This window comes from Schistocerca piceifrons, chromosome 1, assembly GCF_021461385.2.
Source record: "Schistocerca piceifrons isolate TAMUIC-IGC-003096 chromosome 1, iqSchPice1.1, whole genome shotgun sequence".
Classification (NCBI taxonomy): Eukaryota; Metazoa; Arthropoda; class Insecta; order Orthoptera; family Acrididae; genus Schistocerca; species Schistocerca piceifrons.
In genome coordinates, this window is record NC_060138.1 from 799,640,351 (window position 1) to 799,662,450 (window position 22,100).

Genomic DNA, 22,100 nt, shown 5'->3' on the forward strand with positions numbered 1-22,100 from the left:
AACTGTGTAAAGACGATCTAGAGTGGACACCACATATCAAAGTTGTTACAGGCGTCTGAGAAACCCTTTTTCCCTTCGGGATGAGTCTCCCGAGGTGTTATATTATAAAACATTGGCCAATGGGATAAAAAAACAAGTCAGTTTATTGATACTTTCGCTTCCAGTACCTAGTGTCACCTGTAATGCAGAAGTTTCCGATCTTAGCCGTTTAAAAAGATCTGTAACAACGAACTTCCATTTCAGGTTCTTCTCATTATAAACATCAAAGAATATAGAATGTTCTGTTTCATTTATCAATATCCCTCATGCATAATGATATAGTCAGACCATGTGCGCTGTACAGTTGGATGTATTGTGTTTTATCTAAGTTAAGAGACAGATCATTTGTAGGGAAAAGCTTATTAACTACCAAGAAAGTTTTGAGTTTTCAAATGTATCGTTAGCTAACAGCACTATCTCCACTTGTTCGGCCGCGTGGGATTAGCCGAGCGGTCTAGGGCGCTGCAGTCATGGACTGTGCGGCTGGTCCCGGCGGAGGTTCGAGTCCTCCCTGGGGCATGGGTGTGTGTTTTTGTCCTTAGGATAATTTAGGTTAAGTAGTGTGTAAGCTTATCGACTGATGACCTTAGCAGTTAAGTCCCATGAGATTTCACACACACACTCCACTTCTTCGGTACACGATGGTAAATGATTTATACGGGATGTTTTTAAAATTAATGTAAAAATGAGAGGGCTGATGTAACTGATATAATGGGTCATAACAAGCCACTTTCACATAGCAAGCCTTGTCCGCATCCCTTACTAGGCGCCCTTTGACTGCGTAGCGCACCACCAGGAAGATGGCCATACAAACCGCCATCCGAGTTAACCTGCTAGCAGCTCTGCAGGGCACGTTTTCAATTTTTTTTTTATATCAAGGTAGGAGAGAGGTGGGGTTGACGTTTCATTACCTCTATTTGCAAATAGCTATAGTAACTGCTCGAAATTGCGCTCTCTTGCAATGATGCCCGAGTGATGATTGCACGCATTCAAACAGCCCTCGAAAAGTGGTTATTACATTAGAGGCTGCCAAAACCTGCGCTATCAGTTCTTCATACATCTCGATAGGTGTTTCTACACAACACATTTCAGTTGTTCCCAGACGACAACATCGAGGGGAGTCTAGTGGGGGGACCTTGCAGGTCATGCTGTCGGCCACCGCACCCTATCTGGTTATCGCCAAAGATATCATCCAAATGATTTCGCACCGCATGAGAGAAATGTGCGGATGTACCATCATGTTGGTATCATGTGCGCATTCACACGTTGAGTGGGATGTGTTCTGGTAACTATGATCATGTTTCCCTTAAGAATATTATATATCTGCTTGTGTTCAGTCGTCGGGAGAATGTATATGGACCAATCAGATTGTCACCTACCAAACCAGCCCAAACGTTGGCGGCGAAGCGCTATTGGTGACCACGAACAAGTCGGCGTGAGAAATCTCCCATGCCCACACATGTTGATTGTGACTGTTGAACACACCTTCCCTTGCAAAGAATGCGTCATCCGCAAAAAGTGCAAAGTGTGGGAACTCAGGTCGAATGGCACACTTCTGCTAAAACTACGGGCAGAAGACAATTCGACGCGGAAAATTTTATGGGGTAAGGGCTTGTACTTTCTGAAAGCGGTAAGGCTGCAAACCATATTCATTTCAAGCACGTCCGACCTTGGAATGGCTTACACCAATTTCTTGAGCAACACTGAACTCGACGAGGGCGTGTTTTTTGCAACACTGCCAACGCCTCCTCTTGAAACTCTGGTATACGCATTGTGCGTTGGTCTTCGCACCTGTATCACAAAATGAATACATCGGGTTTCGATGTAGGCCTTAAATGCGCATGTGTCTTTGTAACTCACACGAAATGCCCCTTTCTCTCTCAGGGAACTCTGGATGGCGGTGAATGTGCGGAATCTGGTACTCGCCGATTCGGATACCGCTGAATGTACAACCGATGAGCAGTGAGATCATTTTCATCCGCCGATCCGTAAGCACAGTGCACGTCTGCCCTTTCCTACCAAGGAAAGAATTCCATTTCCGGTCCGCTCGGCACAGTACCAAACACAAAGATGTCAGAGCGAACCAGACTGGGCAGTGTGCACATGTGCCGCACTCTGTGCAACATGGTATCAGCGGGCATTTGCAGTGCCAATCGCAACGCGTTCGCGTCCCAGTAAATACCGAAGAAACTCCGTGGTGTTGTCCCGACCAAAATGCCTGCTACCATTTCGACTCGAACGGCTGGCTGTATGCATAACTTCCCGGCGGCACGGCACTGTTAAATGACGCCTAGCGCTGTACGCTATGGGGCACGGACGTGGGTTGCTGTGTGAAAGTTGCTTGTTACGACCCACTTTACCCCCTCTCATTCTTTTACATTCATTTGAGATGCAACCTGTACATAACAAGAACAAGAGTGAAGTCACTAACGATGCCTGTGGTACCGATACAGCTTTAGTGATTAGTCCCAGTTATGAAGATGCTATATCACTGTATTCAATCTCTAAGTTTCTTTATATGACACACTGCATTCTTTTAGCTGAACGGGGTGTAACCTACACCGAAGCCCCAAAGAAACTGGTGTAGGCATGCGTATTCAAATACAGAGATATGTAAACAGACAGAACACAGCGCTGCGGTAGGCAACGCCTATATAACACAAGTGTCTGGCGCAGTTGTTAGATCGGTTACTGCAGCTTCAGTGGCAGGTTTTCAAGATTTATGTGAGTGTGAAGTAGTGTTACAGTCGCCGCACGAGCGTTAGGACACAGCATCTCCGAGGTAGCGATGAAGTCGGGATTTTCCCGTACGACCATTTCACGAGCGTGCCGTGAATATCAAGAAGCCGGTAAAACATCAAATCTCCGACATCGCTGCGGCCGGAAAAAGATTCTGGAAGAACTAGACTAACGACGACTAAAGAGAATCGTTCAACGTGACAGAAGTGCAACCCTTGCGCAAATTGCTACAGATTTCAGTGCAGGGCCATCAACAAGTGTCGGCGTGCGAACCATTCAACGAAACATCATCGATATGGGCTTTCGGAGCCGGAGGCCCACTCGTGTACCCTTGATGACTGCACGACACAAAGCTGTACAATTCGCCTGGGTCCGTTAACACCGACGTTGGAGTGTTGACGACTGTAAACACGTTGCCTGGTCGGACGTGTCTCGTTTCAAATTGTATCGAGCGGACGGACATGTACGGTTATGGAGACACCTCATGAATCTATGGACAGTGCATGTCAGCAGGGGACTAGGGGACTGTCAAGCTGGTGGAGGCTCTGTAAGGGTGCAGTTGCAGTGGTATGGGACCCCTGATACGTCTAGATACGATTCTGACAGGTGACACGTACGTAAGCATCCTGTCTGATCACCTGCATCCATCATGTCCATTGTGAATTCCGACGGTCTTCGGCAATTCCAGCAGGGCAACACGACACTTACACGTTCAGAATCGCTACGGAGTGGCTCTAGGAACACGCTTCTCAGTTTAAACACTTCCACTGGCCATCAAACTCCCCAGGCATGAACATTATTGAGCATGTCTGGGATGCCTTGCCACGTGCTGTTCAGAAGAGATCTCCACCTCCTCGTTCTCTTACTGTTATTGGACAGCCCTGCAGGATTCATTGTGTCAGTTCCCTCCAGCATTACTTCAGACATTAACCGAGTCAATGCCACGTCGTGCTCCGGCACTTCTGCGTGCTGGAGGGGGCCCTACATGATATTAGGCAGGTGTAGCAGTTTATTTGGCTCTTCAGTGTAGTTACCAGCAGCGTCCGTGACCCTGTAATCACTGCCTCACAAAAAAAGTGAAGCAGCCAGTAGAGGTCGAGGAAACGAAATGAAACTTCTCGGATTGACAGGGTATGTGATGTGGTGATTAGAATATCGAGTCAAATTTACAAATAACTTGGTAGTATGAGCATATTTACCAGTGTGAAGTTTCACCCCCTCTGTTTGGAAGCATGCACTAATTCGTTTAGGAAATGTGTCTTAACGCCGTCATCTCATCTTGTGAGGCAAGATGGTTCACAACTGTTGTAACTGGTCCGTGATATCCTGCATACTGTCACTGGGACGGAGTTGTAGTTGGGGCAGGTCCCACGCAAGTTCTATCGGGGACAGATCTTCGTATCTTGCTGGAGATGAGACTACATCAAAATCACGCAGACAGTTCATAGAGGCACGTGCATGTGTGTATAAATATTGTGCACTTGCAAAATTGCACCATGACACTATCACAAGAGAGGTAACAAATGAGGACTCAGCAATCAGTATGCCGTAATGTACCCTTGTGCCATCAAAGTTCTCTGACTCTCTACCGGCCGTGACCTGTTAACTTATACCCGATGGGATGATGCCAGGAGTAAAGGAGTAGCACCGCTATGCCTCTCCAGAATGCAGGACGAATGGGACCTCGTCCACTGTTCTTCCAGGGTGGTATAGAACTGCTTATTCATCGCAGAACACGATGCGACGCCTTTCATCAGCAGCCCATGCTTCCAGGTCAGAGCACCACTTCAAAAGCAGCCGTTTGTATTTTGGTGTTAACGGCAACCTAAACCTGGGATGGTAATTGTCTTGTCCTGCTTCCGCTAGCTAATAGCGCGGACTGACACAGAATATTGCGGGGGGTCCATTACTTGTTCTCGAGCGGCAGGTGCAGATGTGACGAGCATATGATGTTCTTGACGCAAAATACGACAGTCCTTCTTTGTGGTGGTCAGACGTGGTCGACCAGACTCCTGACGACGAGTATAGCGGCCCTTACATTTTCATGCAACATCAGGCCACTGCCACATCGGAATGCATCACAAATCTGGATGACGCGCAGTTCACCCAGCCGGCCAAACGGACCCCACAGTGAGACTCGCTTCAAAGCGTTAGGTTCTGATAACACTCTCACACAAGTATACGGCATTTCTACGTTCGCAGTGGGCACTCAAAGTTTGCCCTGTTCACGTCTTGTATATACTCTACCAGGCCCGGTAACAACACTTAACACCAACAACACTAAAACATCCCGGTGACCGTTCTATCTGTCACAGAGAATTGCAACACTAATGATTTACTTACATGTCGATGGTATACACGTATAGGAAATTACATTGACATCTGACTATGTCTTCTGGGTGACGACGTGTATTTGTGCTCGTACAGGAGAATACTGTGAATAGTACTATCAAATATTTTTGACAGATCGCAAAATGATTCAAATGGCTCAAAGCACTATGGGACTTAACATTTGCGGTCATCAGTCCCCTAGAACTTAAAACTACTTAAATCTAACTAACCTAAGGACATCACACACATCCATGCCCGAGGCAGGATTCGAACCTGCGACCGTAGCAGTCGCGCGGTTCCGGACTGAAGCGCCTAGAACCGCTCGGCCACTGCGGCCGGAGACAGATCACAGAAAATAGAAGTTGGCACCACTAACATTTCCCATAACTGCATGAATTCTTCCATGGCAAATAATTCATTGTAGCTATTAGGAAATACTTTCCAACCAGTAGCAAATGATACTGACCTTATAATACAGTGTGTCCCACACGAAAGAGAAAAATTAGAAATTTGTGGTAAGGACTATGGGACCAAACTGCTGAGGTCATCAGTCCGTAGGCTTACGCATTACTTAATCTAACTTAAACTAACTTACGCTAAGGGTCAGTGAATCAACGAGAGAGGACTCGAACTTCCGACGGGGGCAGCCACGCGAACTGTGACAAGACGCCCTAGACCGCACGGTCACACGAAAGAGGCCCCAGAAACAAACATTTGCTTAAATTACACTTAAAGGCATGCATAAAGATCATGAGATGAAATGAAACGAATATTTCATACCTTCGTCATGGGGAAATAAAGATGAATCACAAAAGGTGCTGGAAGATACCGCCCTCGACTTGTAAATACAGTGAAGACGACTTTGCAGATTCTCGACTGTTGCTGCCAGAGCCTCTGGAGTCAGTGCCTGGAATTCACGAATGATGTTCTCTCGTAAATCGCCTAAGCTGTGTGGTTTGTTCCTGTAGACCTTACCTTTTCGGCCACCCCAGATGAAAAAGTCAGGTGACCTTGGGGACCATAGTCCTTTCGAAGTCACTCTGGCGGGGAAAAATGCTTCGATCTCAGCCATGATCACTCGAGACATGTGGCATGTGACGCCAACCTGTTGGTACCAGCCGAGAATAAGTTCTTCATCGTCCAACTGGGTCACAAACTCCCGAAACATTTCAATATAAACTGCATTTGTCACAGTGGACTCAAAAAAAATTGGTCCGATGATGTGACACTACGATATTGCACAGAACACGCCAATCTTTTGTGAATGCAGGTGTTGCTCGACCAGTGCATGTGGATTTTCATTACACCAAAAAAGTGTATCTGAGAGTTTACATAACCAGAGAGGTGGAACCAGGCCTCGTCAATGAAGCATGTGTACCGCAGTATCCCTGACCTCTGAGCAACCAGTTGCTGAAACCAACTTCAAAATGTAATGCGTTTGTCTTTGTCATTGACATGCAGTTCCTGAACAACTGTAAACCTGTATCGATACAAGTCAGTTTTCTTTGCAGGTCTGTGACACGTTCTCTGTGACATTCCACATTCCTGAGATAAACGTCGAACATACTTTGCAGGAGAGGCCAACAATCGTTGTTCCACATCAGTCACCTTTTCTTCCGATAATGGCGTCCATCTCTCGCCGTGAAGATCCAACACCATTCCATATTCACCGTCTTGTTCACTACCTTTTGTGTGCAGAATTTAGACGGTATATGCCGGTCACAAAACCGTTCAACAAACATTCGCTGACATATCTTAATGGAACCAGTAATCCAATATTGTTTCACAAGGAACAAGCGCTCTTCAACAGAATAGCGATACGTTGTCACAAAACACTGGACACTGAGCTCTAGCACAGTGACTCGCGGAAACACACTGTTGCGTCAAACGATCTTGCAGAGTGCATTGTTGCCATGTCAAACGTCACAGATTACACGGTGCTATTTCAGCGGAATTGCTACATGTGTTCGCGGGGTCTCTTTCGAGTGGGACATTCTGTACACTGAAGTAGAGATAACCACTTACTAGCGTGTTGCACCATTTTCGGCCTCATAATGGCGACATCGCATCTGGGAATATACTCCACGAGACTATGAAAGTATTGACGAACTCTCCTGAATCATGATGTTCGGCTACTACCTGCAACACAACGAGGTAGGCTCAAGGCGCCTGACCTTAACTGTAGAGCTCGCTCGGTGATATTTCAGGTGTTCTTGGTGCAAGTGAGAGCAGATGACTGGAGAATCTCCTAAGCACTCTCATGTTCATAGAGCGTTCCCGAGTCCACTTTGACACATTTGGGAGCGATGGACTCGTGCTCGTGGTTAGTGTGCTGGTTCCTTGTGGGAAGCTGGAGGCGAAGAAATGGGTAGGTGCACTGTGAGTACCTGCACTCTTGGTTTAGGGGTAGCGTCTTTGATTAGTAATCGAAACGTCCTTGGGCCCAGGTTCCAATCCTGCCACTGCTTAAATTTTGATTAATAATCAGCAATGGCGGCCGAAGACTTCCGGCATAAGAAGTCACCCTCGTTCCCGCCAACGGCCTTGTCAAAGAGGGCCGAGGAGTGAACAGAAGTTCAGGGCACTCTCTTGTCCTAGGGGTGGGAAACTGCCCCTAAAGGTGGAAGAATCAGCAGTGATCAACGGCATGAAGATGCAGAAGGCAATGGAAACCACTTCATTAAAGACACCTAACGTGTATCGACAGGATATGTGGCCTGTAATTGAAGAAATGTCGTGTGATCTCTTCATTGGCAAAAGTCTCCGGAATAGTCCCCCATTCTGATCTCCGGGAGGGGACTGCCAAGGGGGAGGTGACCATGAAAAAAAGATTGAATAATCAACGAAAAGATAACGTTCTACGAATCGGGGCGTGGAATGTCAGGAGCTTGAACGTGGTAGGGAAACTAGAAAATCTGAAAAGAGAAATTCAAAGGTTCAACCTAGATATAGTAGGGGTCAGTCCAATGAAATGCAAAGAAGACGAGGATTCCTGTTCAGATGAGTATAGGATAATATCAGCAGCAGCAGAAAATGGTATAACGGGAGTAGGACTCGTTATGAATAGGAAGGTGGGACAGAGAGAGTGTGTTACTGTGAACAGTTCAGTGATAGAATTGTTCTTATCAGAATCGACAGTGAACCAACACCGACAACAATAGTTCAGGTATATAGGCCAACGTCGCAAGCTGGAGATGAAGAGATAGTCAAAGTATATGAGGACATTGAGAAGGTAATACAGTACGTAAAGGGAGACGAAAATATAATAGTCATGGGACACTGGAATGAAGTTGTACGGGAAGGAGAAGAAGAAAAGGTCGCAGGAGAGTATGGGCTTGGGACAAGGAATGAAAGAGTACGAAGACTAATTGAGTTCTGTGACAAGTTTCGACTAATAATAGCGAATACTCTGTTCAAGAATCACAAGAGGAGGAAGCGTACTTGGAATAGGCCGAGTGATATGGAAAGATTTCAGGTAGATTACATCATGGTCAGACAGAGATTCTGAAATCAGATACTGGCTTGTAAGGCGTACCTATGAGCAGATATAGACTGGGATCACAATCTGGTCGTGTTGAAGAGCAGCCAGAAGTTTAAGACATTAGTCAGGAAGAATCAATACGCAAAGAAGTGGGATACAGAAGTACTTAGGATGACGAGATACGCTTGAAGTTCTCTAAGGCTATAGAAACAGCAATAGCGAATAGCTCAGTAGGCAGTACAGTTGAAGAGGAATGGACATGTCTAAAACGGGCCATTACAGAAATTGGAAAGAAAACGTAGGTACAAAGAAGGTAACTGTAAAGAAACCATTGGTAATAGAAGATATACGTCATTTGATCGATGAAAGGAGGAAGTACAAAAATATTCCAGGAAACTCAGGAACACAGAAATACAAGTCGCTGACAAATGAAATAAATAGGAAGTGCAGGTAAGCTAAGACGAAATAGCTGCAGGAAAAATGTGAGGAAATAAAAAAAAAGAAATGGTTGTCGGAAGGACAGTCTCAGCATACAGGAAGAAGGAGAAATAGGAGTCGATTTAGAAGAGATAGGGGAACCAGTGTAAGAATCAGAATTTAAAAGAGCTTTGGAGGACTGAAGATCAAATAAGGTAGAAGGGATGGATAACATTCCATCAGAATTTCTAAATCATTAGGGGGAAGTGGTAACAAAACGACTATTCTCATTGGTGTATAGAATGTATGAGTCTGGCGACATACCATCTGACTTTCAGAAAAATATCATCCACACAATTCCGAAGACTGCAAGAACTGACAAATGCGAGAACTATCGGACAATCAGCTTAACAGCTCATGCATCCAAGTTGCTGGCAAGAATAATATTCAGAAGAATGGAAAAGAAAATTGAGGATGTGCTAGATGACGATCAGTTTGGCTTTAGAAAAGGTGAAGGCACTGGAGGACAATTCTGACGTTGCGGTTGATAATGGAAGCAAGACTAAAGAAAAATCAAGACATGTTCATAGGATTTGTCGACTTGGAAAAATCCTTCGACAATGTAAAATGGTGCAAGGTGTTCGAAATTCTGAGAAAAATAGGGGTAAATTATAGGGAGAGAAGGGTAATATACGATATTTACAAGAGCCAAGAGGGAATAATGAGTGGACGAACAAGAACGAAGTGCTCGGATTAAAAAGGGTGTAAGACAAGGATGTAGCCTTTCGCCCCTACTGTTCAATCTGCACATCGAGGAAGCAATAATGGAAATAAAAGAAAGTTTCAGGAGTGGAATTAAAATTCAAGGCTGCGCGGGATTAGCCGAGCGGGCATCTGTTAAGACATGAGGGAATGACTTCCATGGTACTAGAGGGAACTGCAGAGGACAAAAACTGTAGAGGAAGACAGAGATTGGAATACATCCAGAAAATAATTGAAGACGTAGGTTGCAAGTGCTACTCTGTCATGAAGAGGCTAGCACAGGAGAGGAATTCATGGCGGGCGCCATCAAACGAGTCAGAAGACTGATGACCTCCTCCCCCCACATAAAGAAACCAACCTGCACTGTTTGTCAGTGAGAGACGACGGCCGGCAAACTAGGATCCGTGTATCACCCCATCAAAACTGCTACCATAGGACGATATCTCCTTTACCTGTTTTAACTGTTCCCTGTTTCCGACCAGCACCCATCGTCTCGTACCTGTACCGCACCACCATCATCTAATAATGTGCACTGTGGTTTTTCAGTGTTGGCGCCTTCTATCTGCTTCACCTGCCTGTAACTAATACTTTTTCTGATTATTTTTGTTAGTTACTGCTTCAGCTTTGATAATGGGTCAAAATGCTTCGGATTTGTTTGTTAATTCTGAAAACATTACTTAAGAATATATCCGCAAAGAATTTCTGTAACTACGCACTCATTTGTGTTCTGGCAGTACAGTCCCAGGGATTGGAAAGCGTACTACGTGACCATATTACAAACTAATGAATGACAAAGAAACTTTTACACGAATAGCGGTAAGTCTGCTGCAAATATCATTGCAAGTTGATCGACGTGATAAAAATGACGGACTACCTGGATCCACACAAAAAGACAAGAGGTTGATATTTTGTGCTTTTTGAATTTCAGTAAGGCTTTCGATGTAGTGGATTTCGACATCTTCTTTACCATACCGCCAACATGCAGTGTCCAAGCAACCAGATCAAATGAGGAAAGTAAGTAACATGGGTTAGAACGTGATCCACTATCTTCCGTTCCACTGCAAGTACCACCTATGCACTGACCATTTCAGTTACACTTAAATACAGGGGCAATGAGTCTGAGCACCATCAGCCATTGTCTTATTTGCCATATCACAGTGGGCACAGCATATAGGTGTGAAACGCAAATTATCTAAAACTGAAGCAAAGTTATTCGCTCATAAAAGACTCATTGCCTGTCGTTTCCAAGTCTCTCTTCGTCCCATTGTTAAAAGGTTCACAAACAACGATTTCTTTCTAAAGAAGAAACTTTGACATAACAGCAGGGGGTACCACACTCTTTATTTTACCTACTTGTCATTTACGTTCCACAGTCTCACTTATTTGTATTCAGTGTTAATTAACTCCACAGAATACAATTTTCTCCAAAGCAAAATCATCCCTGTACCACTCCGTATCATAGTAATAAAAAGAAATATTTTTCTCAGTCGGGATCCAGACTCTGGAACGGTCATCACAAAAACAGAGACAAATCTTCTTGTCTTCAGAAAACAGCTGCGGTGTACCCTCCATGAAAATAAGAAAAAAATATAATTGGATGATTCCCAGTACTTTCACATTATTTGCATTTCTACTTAATTTATATAGTGTGTTAGAAGAAAAGCAGAACAAGTAATAGTAACACTGTTATTGACCACGTGTTATTGATCCTAGGCGTACCTGTTTCGTTTCGTTATAGGTCATTTATCTGTTCCCATAGCGCGGATGTTACTGTTCCAGAACAAGAGCATTATTAGTATTGTCATTGTTACATAAAAAAGGATCCGAAACAATAATCCAGCCTTGTTCTGCAGATCAGTATACACAGAGATGACAGAAGTCATAGTCGGCCGAAGTGGCCGAGCGGCTCTAGGTGCTTCAGTCTGGAACCGCGCGACCGCTACGGTCGCAGGTTCGAATCCTGCCTCTGGCATGGATGTGTGTGATGTCCTTAGGTTAGTTAGGTTTAAGTAGTGATGACCTCAGCTGTTAAGTCTCATAGTGTTCAGAGCCTTTTTGAACAGAAGTCACAGAGGGTCATAAGGATGGCGATAGTATCGGACCACGAGGTATAAAAGGGCAGTGCATCGGCAGAGGTGCCATTTGTAGTCAGATGATTCATGTGAAAAGATTTCCGACGTGATTATAGTCACAGACGAGAATTAATACACTTTGAAAGTGGAGTGGTAGTTGAAACAATATGCATGGGATATTCCATTTCGGAAAACGTTAGGGAGTTCAGTATTCTGAGATCCACAGCGTCAATAGCGTGCAAGAGTACCAAATTTCAGGCATTACCTCTCACAACCGACAACGCATTGGCCGACGGCCTACACTAAACGATCAAGAGCAGCGGCGTTTGCGTAGAGTTGTCACTGCTAACAAAAAAGTAACACTGCATGAAATAACAGCAGAAATCAACGTGGGACGTACGACGAACGTATCCGTTTGGGCAGTGCGGCGAAATTTGGCTTTAATGGGCTATGACAGCAGACGACCGACGCGAGTACCTTTGTTAACAGTACCACATCGCCTGCAGCGCCTCTCCTAAGCTCGTGACCGTATCGGTTGGACCCTTGACAACTGTAAAACGATGGCCTGGTGAGATGAGTCCTGATTTCAGTTGGTAAGAGCTGATGGTGGGGTTCGAGTGTGGCGCAGACCCCACGAAGGCATGGAGCCAAGTTGTCAACAAGGCTCTGTGGAAGCTGGTGATATCTCCATTGTGGTGTGGGCTCGATCCTCCAGTGCGATTGAACCTATCATTGATTGTAAATAGTTATATTCGGCTACTTGGTGGCCGTTTGGAACCATACATGCACTTTATCTTCCCAGTCAACGATGGGATGTCTATGGATGATAATGTACCAAGTTACTGGGTGACAAACGTTCGCCACTGGTTTGAAAAACATTCTGGACGATTCGACCGAATGATTTGGCCACCCATCAAACATTTATGGGACATAATCGAGAGACCAGTTCATGCAGAAAACCCTCAACAGGCAGTACTTTCGCAATTATGGATGGCTATAGAAACAGCATGGCTCAATATTTCTGCAGGGGACTTCCAACGACATGTTGAGTCCATAGCACTTCTTTCGAACTGCTGCACTATGCCGGGTAAAACGAGGACCGACACGATATTAAGAGATATCTCATGACTTTTGTCGCGTCAACGTATACACAATAATATTCTCTGTGGGAACAACAGGGTATAGCAGAGGCAGTTTCCACCATACCCTTTCTCCCTGGTGAAGATACCTCCTCAGAGGAGGTTGTGTGAAATGTCTAAAGCAGAGGAGACTTATCAACAGAATCGCTATTGTGAAGCGATACTATATAATTGCCCAAGACGGGTGCCAAATGCTTTTTCAACGTGCCAGAAATTTCGCGTATTTACACAATGAACACCGCGAAGGCAACATGCAACAAATGGCAAATAGTCCTGAAGTTCACTACGTTCTTGGATATGCAAATGATTAACATTTCAGCGCATGTGCATTAAGTAGGTAGGAGGAACACCATCTAGATTCTGTATGTAAGGAAAGATTACATAACCGTTTATCAATCATTAACAACGTTCGAATGTTGTTTCTTTGTTGGAATATCGTGCTATATCTCGATTAAAATGTGTAAAAGTCTACCAGCACCAGTCGGAAATCTACAACGGCAGGATCGTGTCCTATCGATATGGTGGTTTATCGTTCCGTGATACTGCTGCTTGTGCTGGTCTGGATCCCAAAACTACCATGCTACTCTATGGTTTTAGGAGGACTATACCCAACGCTATGTATTATCTCAAAGGCCCCACGAGAGCAGCGTACGAGTCGTATTGTTCGTTAGGCCGTGCTGAGTCTTAAAGCCAAGTCACATACCTTGAGTCAGGAAATGGACTTGTTTGCAGCAAGACTAAGATCCTCACGGAAAGTGTGACGAGGTCTGGAGCACTACTGCCTGTCAACAAGTCGATCATTGCTTCTCTTGACGAGGGAGCGAGGTGGAGCATCAACGTTGCCGCAACAACGATAACAATGGAAGCAGCACGAGTCCCTGTTCTACATACAGCGGAAGATCCAAGAGGACTGAACGTTGGCAGATTTTACACGGTTAAGTCACGTTAGTGTAACCACCACCTGTGTTCAACGTCAATGTGCAAAAGCCACTCGGATGGCAGGTGGCAGCGCTAGTTGTGGAGGGTATCTAAAGAGTGTCGAGGGGACGCGGAGAACAGTGCAGTCGTTCTCGTAATGCGGAAACGGAGTGATTTGTTTGATATCCCTAAAGGCATCATCATTAGCTTTTGGACCAAAGATGAACGCATTTACGAAACGGTTAAGTCTGTAAACTGTTCGCATGCTGCCGTGGTAAAAGTACACAGTGCATGGAAAAATATCACTATCCAAAGCTGGGACGAGGATAACTGTGGTGCATCACATGCCATAGATGAGAGGTGTGAACGAAAACTGCGGAGATTTGTATAGCCGAACAGACGTAGGCCTACTGAGCAACTGACTACCGCCCTAAGATGAACCAAGAGGCTACTAACAGTGCCTGCTCAACGACCATTCAGCAAATGTCACAACGTATGGGCCTCCACAGCAGGCCATGTAGGATGAGTCCTGCCTCCTATTCATCGACGACGAAGGCTGGAATTTGTACGTCAATACCACTACTGGACGTCCATGTGGCGACAGGCAGCTTTTTCAGATGAGTCATGTTTTATCCATCAAATAGACGGCCGTTATCGTGTCTGGCGTGGAACGTCTGAAAACAAATACCCTGTCACAATCGCCGGAATAGTGCAGGCCGGAGGCCATTCCCTGAGTAATCTCGTCATTCTGGAAGGGTCAGTGAATCAACACAAGTATTTAGCTATCATGGGGGGAGGGGGGGCGATGTCGACCCCTACATGCAGTCGGCACGGTGGCAGTAGGACGTGCGTGTTCGAAGAGCACCAGCATGAGTTTACCGTATTCCCGTGGTCACCAAATTCCTCAGTTTGAAACCCAATCGAGAATCTGTTGGACCATCTCGATCGGGCTGTCCACTCCAGGAATCCTCAAACGAGAAACCTATCGCAGCTGGTCACGTCTTTGGAGTCGGGATGGTTCCACATTCCTGTCGGTACCTTCATGACTCTCCGTTCCTGCGCCTCTCGTAGCAGTATGCACTGTGTATGTCATCGTCATACGAACCTGGCACCTGAGCTGATGTTATGTGGTGCGACTCAGTGCACAACTCAATCACCTCTGGTTCTAATAGCCGATAATTTGCATAGCTGACGTTACTTGTTAAGGCCGGCGACTTTGCCCTGTTTTCAGAGACCTCTTTCAACATTATAACGCAAGACCGCATGTTCCCCGTGCTATCCCGACCTACCCCGATAAAGAGGTGGCTGTTCCTCGGCCAGCATGTTCCCCAAATCTCTCATCCATTGAAATCATCTGGTCATGGACTGCGGAGAGATTTGCAGATCACCACTAGCACTAGCCAGCCAGAACGGCTGGTAAACGCCGGCATGTAGCTGAAGCAGCATGAAATGGCGTACCCATTTTTGTCATTCAAGCTCAGTTAGACTTGTTGCCCAGCTGGCTAAGAACCGTGGTTGGTACCAGAGGTGGCAGCTGTGTGTACGAACCATCGTTACCTATGCACCCCCATATCACCTACGAATTTACCGTCTTATCTTCATAGTCTAATATATAAGCACAATACCTAAAATCTGATTATTTGCTGTTCTTCGTGATGTTTCAGTTGTAGTGGCCGGAAGTATAATTCCCAGGGCGGCCGGTGTGGCCGAGCGGTTCTAGGCGCTTCAGTCCGGAACCGCGAGACCGCTACGGTCGCAGGTTCGAATCCTGCCTCGGGCATGGATGTGTGTGCTGTCCTTAGGTTAGTTAGGTGTAAGTAGTTCTAAGTTCTAGGGGACTGATGACCTCAGATGTTAAGTCCCATAGTGCTCAGAGCCATTTGAACCATTTTTTATAATTCCCACCTTTGGCGCTGTTATTGAGTCCCGTATCGCCTGTGCGCCTTTTCCAGCGTGGTGACGCAGCGGCCGACGCAGCTGGTGACGGTGAGGCCGCTGACGAGCACGACGCGCAGGACGACGACGACGACGAGCACGACGCGGAAGCCCATCATCCTGCCCATCACGCCGCCGCCCGTCTACCCGGTGGCCACCTCCACCAGGTTCCCCGCGCTCATAGCCACTGATGGTGGTGAGTCAACCTAGCTAGCGCCATCCTGCTCCTGAGCCAAGGCTCAACATTCTTACTTAGTTCCTCCACCAGGTACAACACTGGCTCCACGGTTCGATTCTGGAGATGTCACAGATCGTTACCGTCTCCCCCCCTCTCCCCCCCTCCCCACCCCACCAAATAGTCGTATAACCTATCGTCCCCACCTTTGCTGCAGCACGCATTCCTATGTTTTTAATACTAATAATTAGTTAACATCAATGCTTAGTACTTTGCTTTAGCATAGCAATTCAGAGAAATAAACCATTTAGAATATAGTTTTCCAAAAATTTGAGAAGTGCATGTGCAATGCTTTTAACTTAAGGTCTAAGAGTACAATAGGAGGTGTGACAATAAAGTAATGAGACTGATTTTCTTTGCAAGATGTGGCAACCCTGCAAGCTTGCATATGCACAATATCTTTGACCTTGGTTTATAAGCTGCTTCTAGTCCAAGCGGCACATCGATGCAACTGCTCAGTCGTGAGTTGTGCTGTAATAAGTTAACATGTGTTTGTGTCTCTCGTCATGGAAATGTAACCGCATAATATTGCGCAACGATAGCCCATTTCTTTTTGCATTAAATTGGGTAAAATGTTTAGTGAAGGCAGAACGAATGTTGGAAATGAAGACCACAGTGGACGACTATCAACCTCACGGACGGATGTCAACTTGGCCAGGGTGCGTGAACTCCTATGATCTGATCGAAGATTATGCGTGTAATGATTGCAGAAGAACTGAAGATCAATCGAGAAACAGTTCACCTAATAATAAATGAAGATGTTGGTATGAGAAAGATTTGTGCAAAAAGTGTCCCCGAAAATCTCACACCACATCAGGGAGAAACATGGAAAGACGTGGCAGCCGATCTGTTAGAGCAAACGGAAATCAATTCAGAATTGTTGAGCCGTGTTATCACTGGTAATGAAAGTTGGTTTTTACAGTACGATCCAGAGGCAAAACGCCAAAGTTCGCAATGGTGCTCAAAGCGATCATCCAGACCAAAGAAAGCTCGCATGACAAAGTCAAAAGTGAAATGCATGCTTGTTTGCTTCTTTGCTTACAAAAGAGTTGTTCATAAAGAGTGGGTGCCTCCTGGACAAACAGATAACCAATATTACTACAAAGAAATTTTAGAAAGACTTCGTAAAAGAGTTCTTCGTGTCCGTGACAACATTTGTGATAATTGGATTCTGCATCACGATAATGCGCCATCCAATACTGCTCTGTAAGTACAGCAATTTTTAATCTCAAAACAAATTTCAGTACTACCACAGCCACCTTATTCACCAGATATCGCTCCGTGCGACTTTTTTCTATTTCCAAGAGTCAAAACGGCGGTCAAGGGACACCATTTTCTAACAACACAAGATGTCCAAAAAGCTGTGACGAGGGTCTTGAAGGATATTACAGAAGATGAGTTCCAGAAATGTTACCATCAATGGCAGAAGCACTGGAAAAAGTGTGTGCAATCAGAAGGGAACTACTTTGAAGGAGACAACACTAAACTTGACTAAAACGGTAAGCAACATTTTTTTTCCACATCAGTCTCTTTACTTTAGTGTCGCACCTCGTATAGCAACAGATTTGAACAATTCTGACATCTTTATAATTTACACAATGTAAGATCGATGTTTGCACTCATCACGAATCATGTCAGATTTATTGTCGGCAGCATGTACCGCAATAATTTCCTAGAATTCTCGGCTGCTATTTTCGATACTCATTGTCCTCATGCTTATTTATCCTGTGCAAGTTAGCCGATAACTTAAGAAATTGATAATGTAAAAATAGGAATGCTTACAATAAAATGTCCTTTGTGGCGGGGCAAGAACGGGTGCCTTACCCCTATGACTCCCACCTCAACCCTCTCTAGGCTCCGCGCCTCACAGGTACAGAAATGATCTGTCTCCAAACAATAGATACGCAAGGAGACAATTACGAAGTTAGACTGCTATTAACAAAAATGGCTCTGAACACTATGGGACTTAACTTCTAAGGTCATCAGTCCGCTAGGACTTAGAACTACTTAAACCTAACTAACCTAAGGACATCACACACATCCATGCCCGAGGCAGAATTCGAACCTGCGACCGTAACAGCCGCGTGGTTCCGGACCTAGAACCGCTCGGCCATTCCAGCCGGCTGCTATTAACATTTACTGTGTAGTCGGCATAAGGAATATAGAAAAGTAATGCAGGGAGGACCCTAATTTTAATATTCGTTTTTACATTCTAGAGCTCGTTAAGCAACAATGAGTATGTTGTATATACCGAAGTTTTGTTCTTTACTTTTTTCGCCTTTGTACATAATCTGGTTGTAGTTTATTAAAAACTTCGGGTATCACCATATTCATACTCAGTACACGTGTTTAACCAATGATAGGAACGATAGCACATAATGCGAGGGCGTTTGATGCCGTAGATGAGATTTGCAATTATTTATTGTTTTTGTCGTTTGGTAGACAGACCCAAAAGTTCCAAATTACACATTTTACGTAAGAAAAACAAATTACGAACCACAAATTTTACAAAGAAACAAAAAAATAGAAATCTCAAAATCTACATCTTTGACATGACATTCCACATTCACAGATCTACATCAGTATTCGATATCCGATTGATAGCTTCAGCTGTAGCTTCCAGAACATCACCATTGTTCCCCTGAGTATCTTCTCTTCGGGCAACGTGCTCCACGTCCTGTCCTGCTGCTTTGCAGTCACATTCAGAGCTGCCGACGATGCCCAATCTCCACAGGACAACTGTAGTTGCGGCTTGGCCTGTTGGGCACCTTTTTAGGTGGCACCAACTCTTCCTGCGTAGTTGGGACACTGGCGATGTTGTTGTGGGCTCTGTGTAGTCGTTAGGACGGAACCCTTTGTCGGACGTCAGTCGCTCTTTCCATGTCTCCTCCAGGAGAAAGGACTGGCGCCGCAACAGGACATCATCCTCCCACACAAGTTTTGCGAGATTTCGAATGGGAGCATGTAATGTTCAGTGTAATTCAGTACGGTGTGAAACGACATACCGCACAAGGTGCGCACTGATAAGATGCTGGACACGTATTCTGGAGAACAGTGGTTCAAATTCTTGTCCAGCCATCCAGATTTAGGTTTCCCGTGCTTTCCTGAAATCGGTGACGGTAAACAACGTGACCATTCCTTCGCAAACGACACGGCTGATTTCCTTCCCCATCTTTCCTCAATCCGAGCTTGTGCTCCGTTTCTAATGACCCTGTCGTAGACAGGGCGGTAAATCCTAAGATTCCTTTTAATGTAATCCCTAGGTAGATATAGGTGGGAGGGGGGGGGGGGATGGTACCAGATATATTTGTTTCACGTCTGCGCAGTTTTCATAACGTGAGATCAGTTGTGTATTTAATGCATCCTATTTCGCAAAATTATGGTCATATCCCTGTCGGAAGCACTCTTGTGACATTTTAGATTATTCAAAATACGATTTAATTTCAGAGCTTCATCTGGAAACGAGAATGCTTGGAAATGCAACGTCAGTGGCGGTAACGTTATAGCATTTTAAAGGGCCACGACACACTCTGTAGAATGTTACAGCACAAAGATTTGGCACTACTAATCTTTGTTGTCTGTAGCTCATACATCACTATATATTTACTAATTTTAAGATGTCTGTTAGACTTGGCGGTCGCATTTATATTCTCCATCCGAATTAAATAGAAGTTGTTGAAGTGTACGTGCTTGTTCGACATCATCTATATTGGTAGCATGTGGAATCACGAATTTTATTATATCGATTTTCGATTGTTTCTTCTTCTTTTTGAAACGTTTCTGCTTCTGCCAGTCGTTCACAGAGCCTCTTGCAATCTTCTCTTTCCTCCCATAGTCTATCATTTAGCATCTACTTCCACTGCAGTTCTCATTGGTTCATATCATCCTTCGTCTCTCCGTCTCTTTCGTGATCTTCCAGTTGGTCATCGTCCAGATTCTGCTCATTCTAGGGCACTTCTCAGAAGTCTCTCTGGTCCCAATTTTTTAATGTGGCCAAACCATTTAAGCCTATTACTTTCCATAGCTTCTTTTAGGGGCTTTATATGCGTGGTGTTTAGTGTTATTTCATTCCTTATTCTGTTCCTTCTCGGATGCTTTATTCCATTAAAAGCCTCTGCTATCATCTTTTAGCATCCTCTTAAATTTTTAAATTGTTTCTGTTTTCTTATTTCTAATTATGTCCGTTACACAATAATAGAATTTCGAACAGTTTCTGTTATCTTCGAAATTTCATCCTAGATATTTCCTTTAATTAATTTACTTCTTAGATACTTAAAAGAATCTGCTTCTTTAATAATTTTTCCATTGAAAGTTAAATTATTCATTTTTTCATTTTTCCCGTTGATTTTCATTACTTCGCTTTTCGTTAAGCTTACTTCCTACCTGCTGCTTCAAATACTCTCTGCCAGGTGTTTAGTTGTTCTTCTAACTTCTGCTCATTTTCTTCCCAAATCAGGACATCATCTGCATATACTATGATTTTCATTTCATCTGCTGTAGACCCTCGACGAACTTTCCTTGCGATAGTCAATAAAATTCTTCTGGGTTTGAGGCCGCATTGTCAGCTATAAAATTCCGACGTTTCGGCGACTATTGCAAGACACCTTCCTCAGGGTGTATTGCTAACTTTAGTTTTATAGTTGACAATGCGGCCTCAGACCCAGAAGAATTTTATTGACGGCCTCGAAAGCCTACGTTTACATGTCCTTGTGATGTTGTCCATGACTATATTAAAAACCACTGCTGAGAGCACGCTTCCGTGCCTTACCCCTCTGTCCGTTGTAAACCAGTCTGATTTTTTGCCATCTATTGTAGCCCAATTCAGGCAATTTTTACACATCTTTCTGATTCTCATTTGCATTCCTTTTGACAGTTACAGTCTATTTAGACCTTGCCAAATCTTTTCCCTTCTGACAGTGTCATAAGCTTTTTTTGTATCTATGAATGCAACTACGATGTCTTTCCCAAATTCCCATTTCTTTTCTACAACCTGTCGGACTATAAATATGGCATCTATAATTGATCATCCAGGTCTAAATCTTTTCTGTTCTTCTCTTAAATGTGGTTCGATTTTTTCCTTATTTTCTGTAAAGCTATCTTTTCAGAAACCATCACACCGTGGGACACTAGTGTTATTCCTCTGTAATTCTCACGGAGCACCCTGTTACCCTTCTTAAAGATAAGTACAATAATTGCCTTTGCCCAGTCATTTCGACTGGTATGTAGATATTTGCTATTTGTTTCCTTTATGTGTATGTGAGATACAGAAGCTTCAAATGATTGACCGTAATGATTTCATTAATTCAATCGTCACAATATGTAATTTTTTCATTAGTTCCGGTTGGATATCGTGTTTTACGGAGGGCTTCTTTTTGTGCTTCCCTATACTTTCTCCGTCTTCTGTATCCCTGGGAACCTGATTATATTGCTTCTTTTCTGGTGCATCTGAATCTAGTACATTCTCCTGTCTACTTTTTTCAATATACTGTTGGAGAACAGCGATAAATTAAAACCAAGTCAGACCGGACCTCGAACCATTATCACATTGCCTTTCGGAGGCAGACCCTTACTGCTTAAGGCATCGACCTCCGTGGTGTGTGGTTCGCGATCCACACTGTCATGGATATACAGGGTGTTACAAAAAGGTACGGCCAAACTTTCAGGAAACATTTCTCACACACAAATAAAGAAAAGATGTTATGTGGACATGTGTCCGGAAACGCTTAATTTCCATGTTAGAGCTCAGTTTAGTTTCGTTCTTCTGCCTACGCTCAATGGAGCACGTTATCATGATTTCATACGGGATACACTATCTGTGCTGCTAGAACATGTGCCTTTACAAGTACGACACAACATGTGGTTCATGCACGATGGAGCTCCTGCACATTTCAGTCGAAGTGTTCGTACGCTTCTCAACAACAGATTCGATGACCGATGGATTGATAGAGGCGGACCAATTCCATGGCCTCCACGCTATCCTGACCTCAATCCTCTTGACTTTCATTTATGGGGGCATTTGAAAGCCCTTTTCT

General features: G+C 44.4%; 1 protein-coding gene across 1 annotated transcript in view; it reads left to right on the plus strand.

Annotated features, from left to right (window-relative positions):
• The window catches only part of LOC124775194 (proclotting enzyme-like), a 158,213-nt gene that overhangs the window by 61,125 nt on the left and 74,988 nt on the right, over positions 1–22,100 (plus strand). Inside the window, exon 5 of the mRNA XM_047250036.1 lies at positions 15,851–16,029. Within this exon, the coding sequence (XP_047105992.1) occupies positions 15,851–16,029 (179 nt within the window). The remainder of the gene's footprint in view (positions 1–15,850; positions 16,030–22,100) is intronic.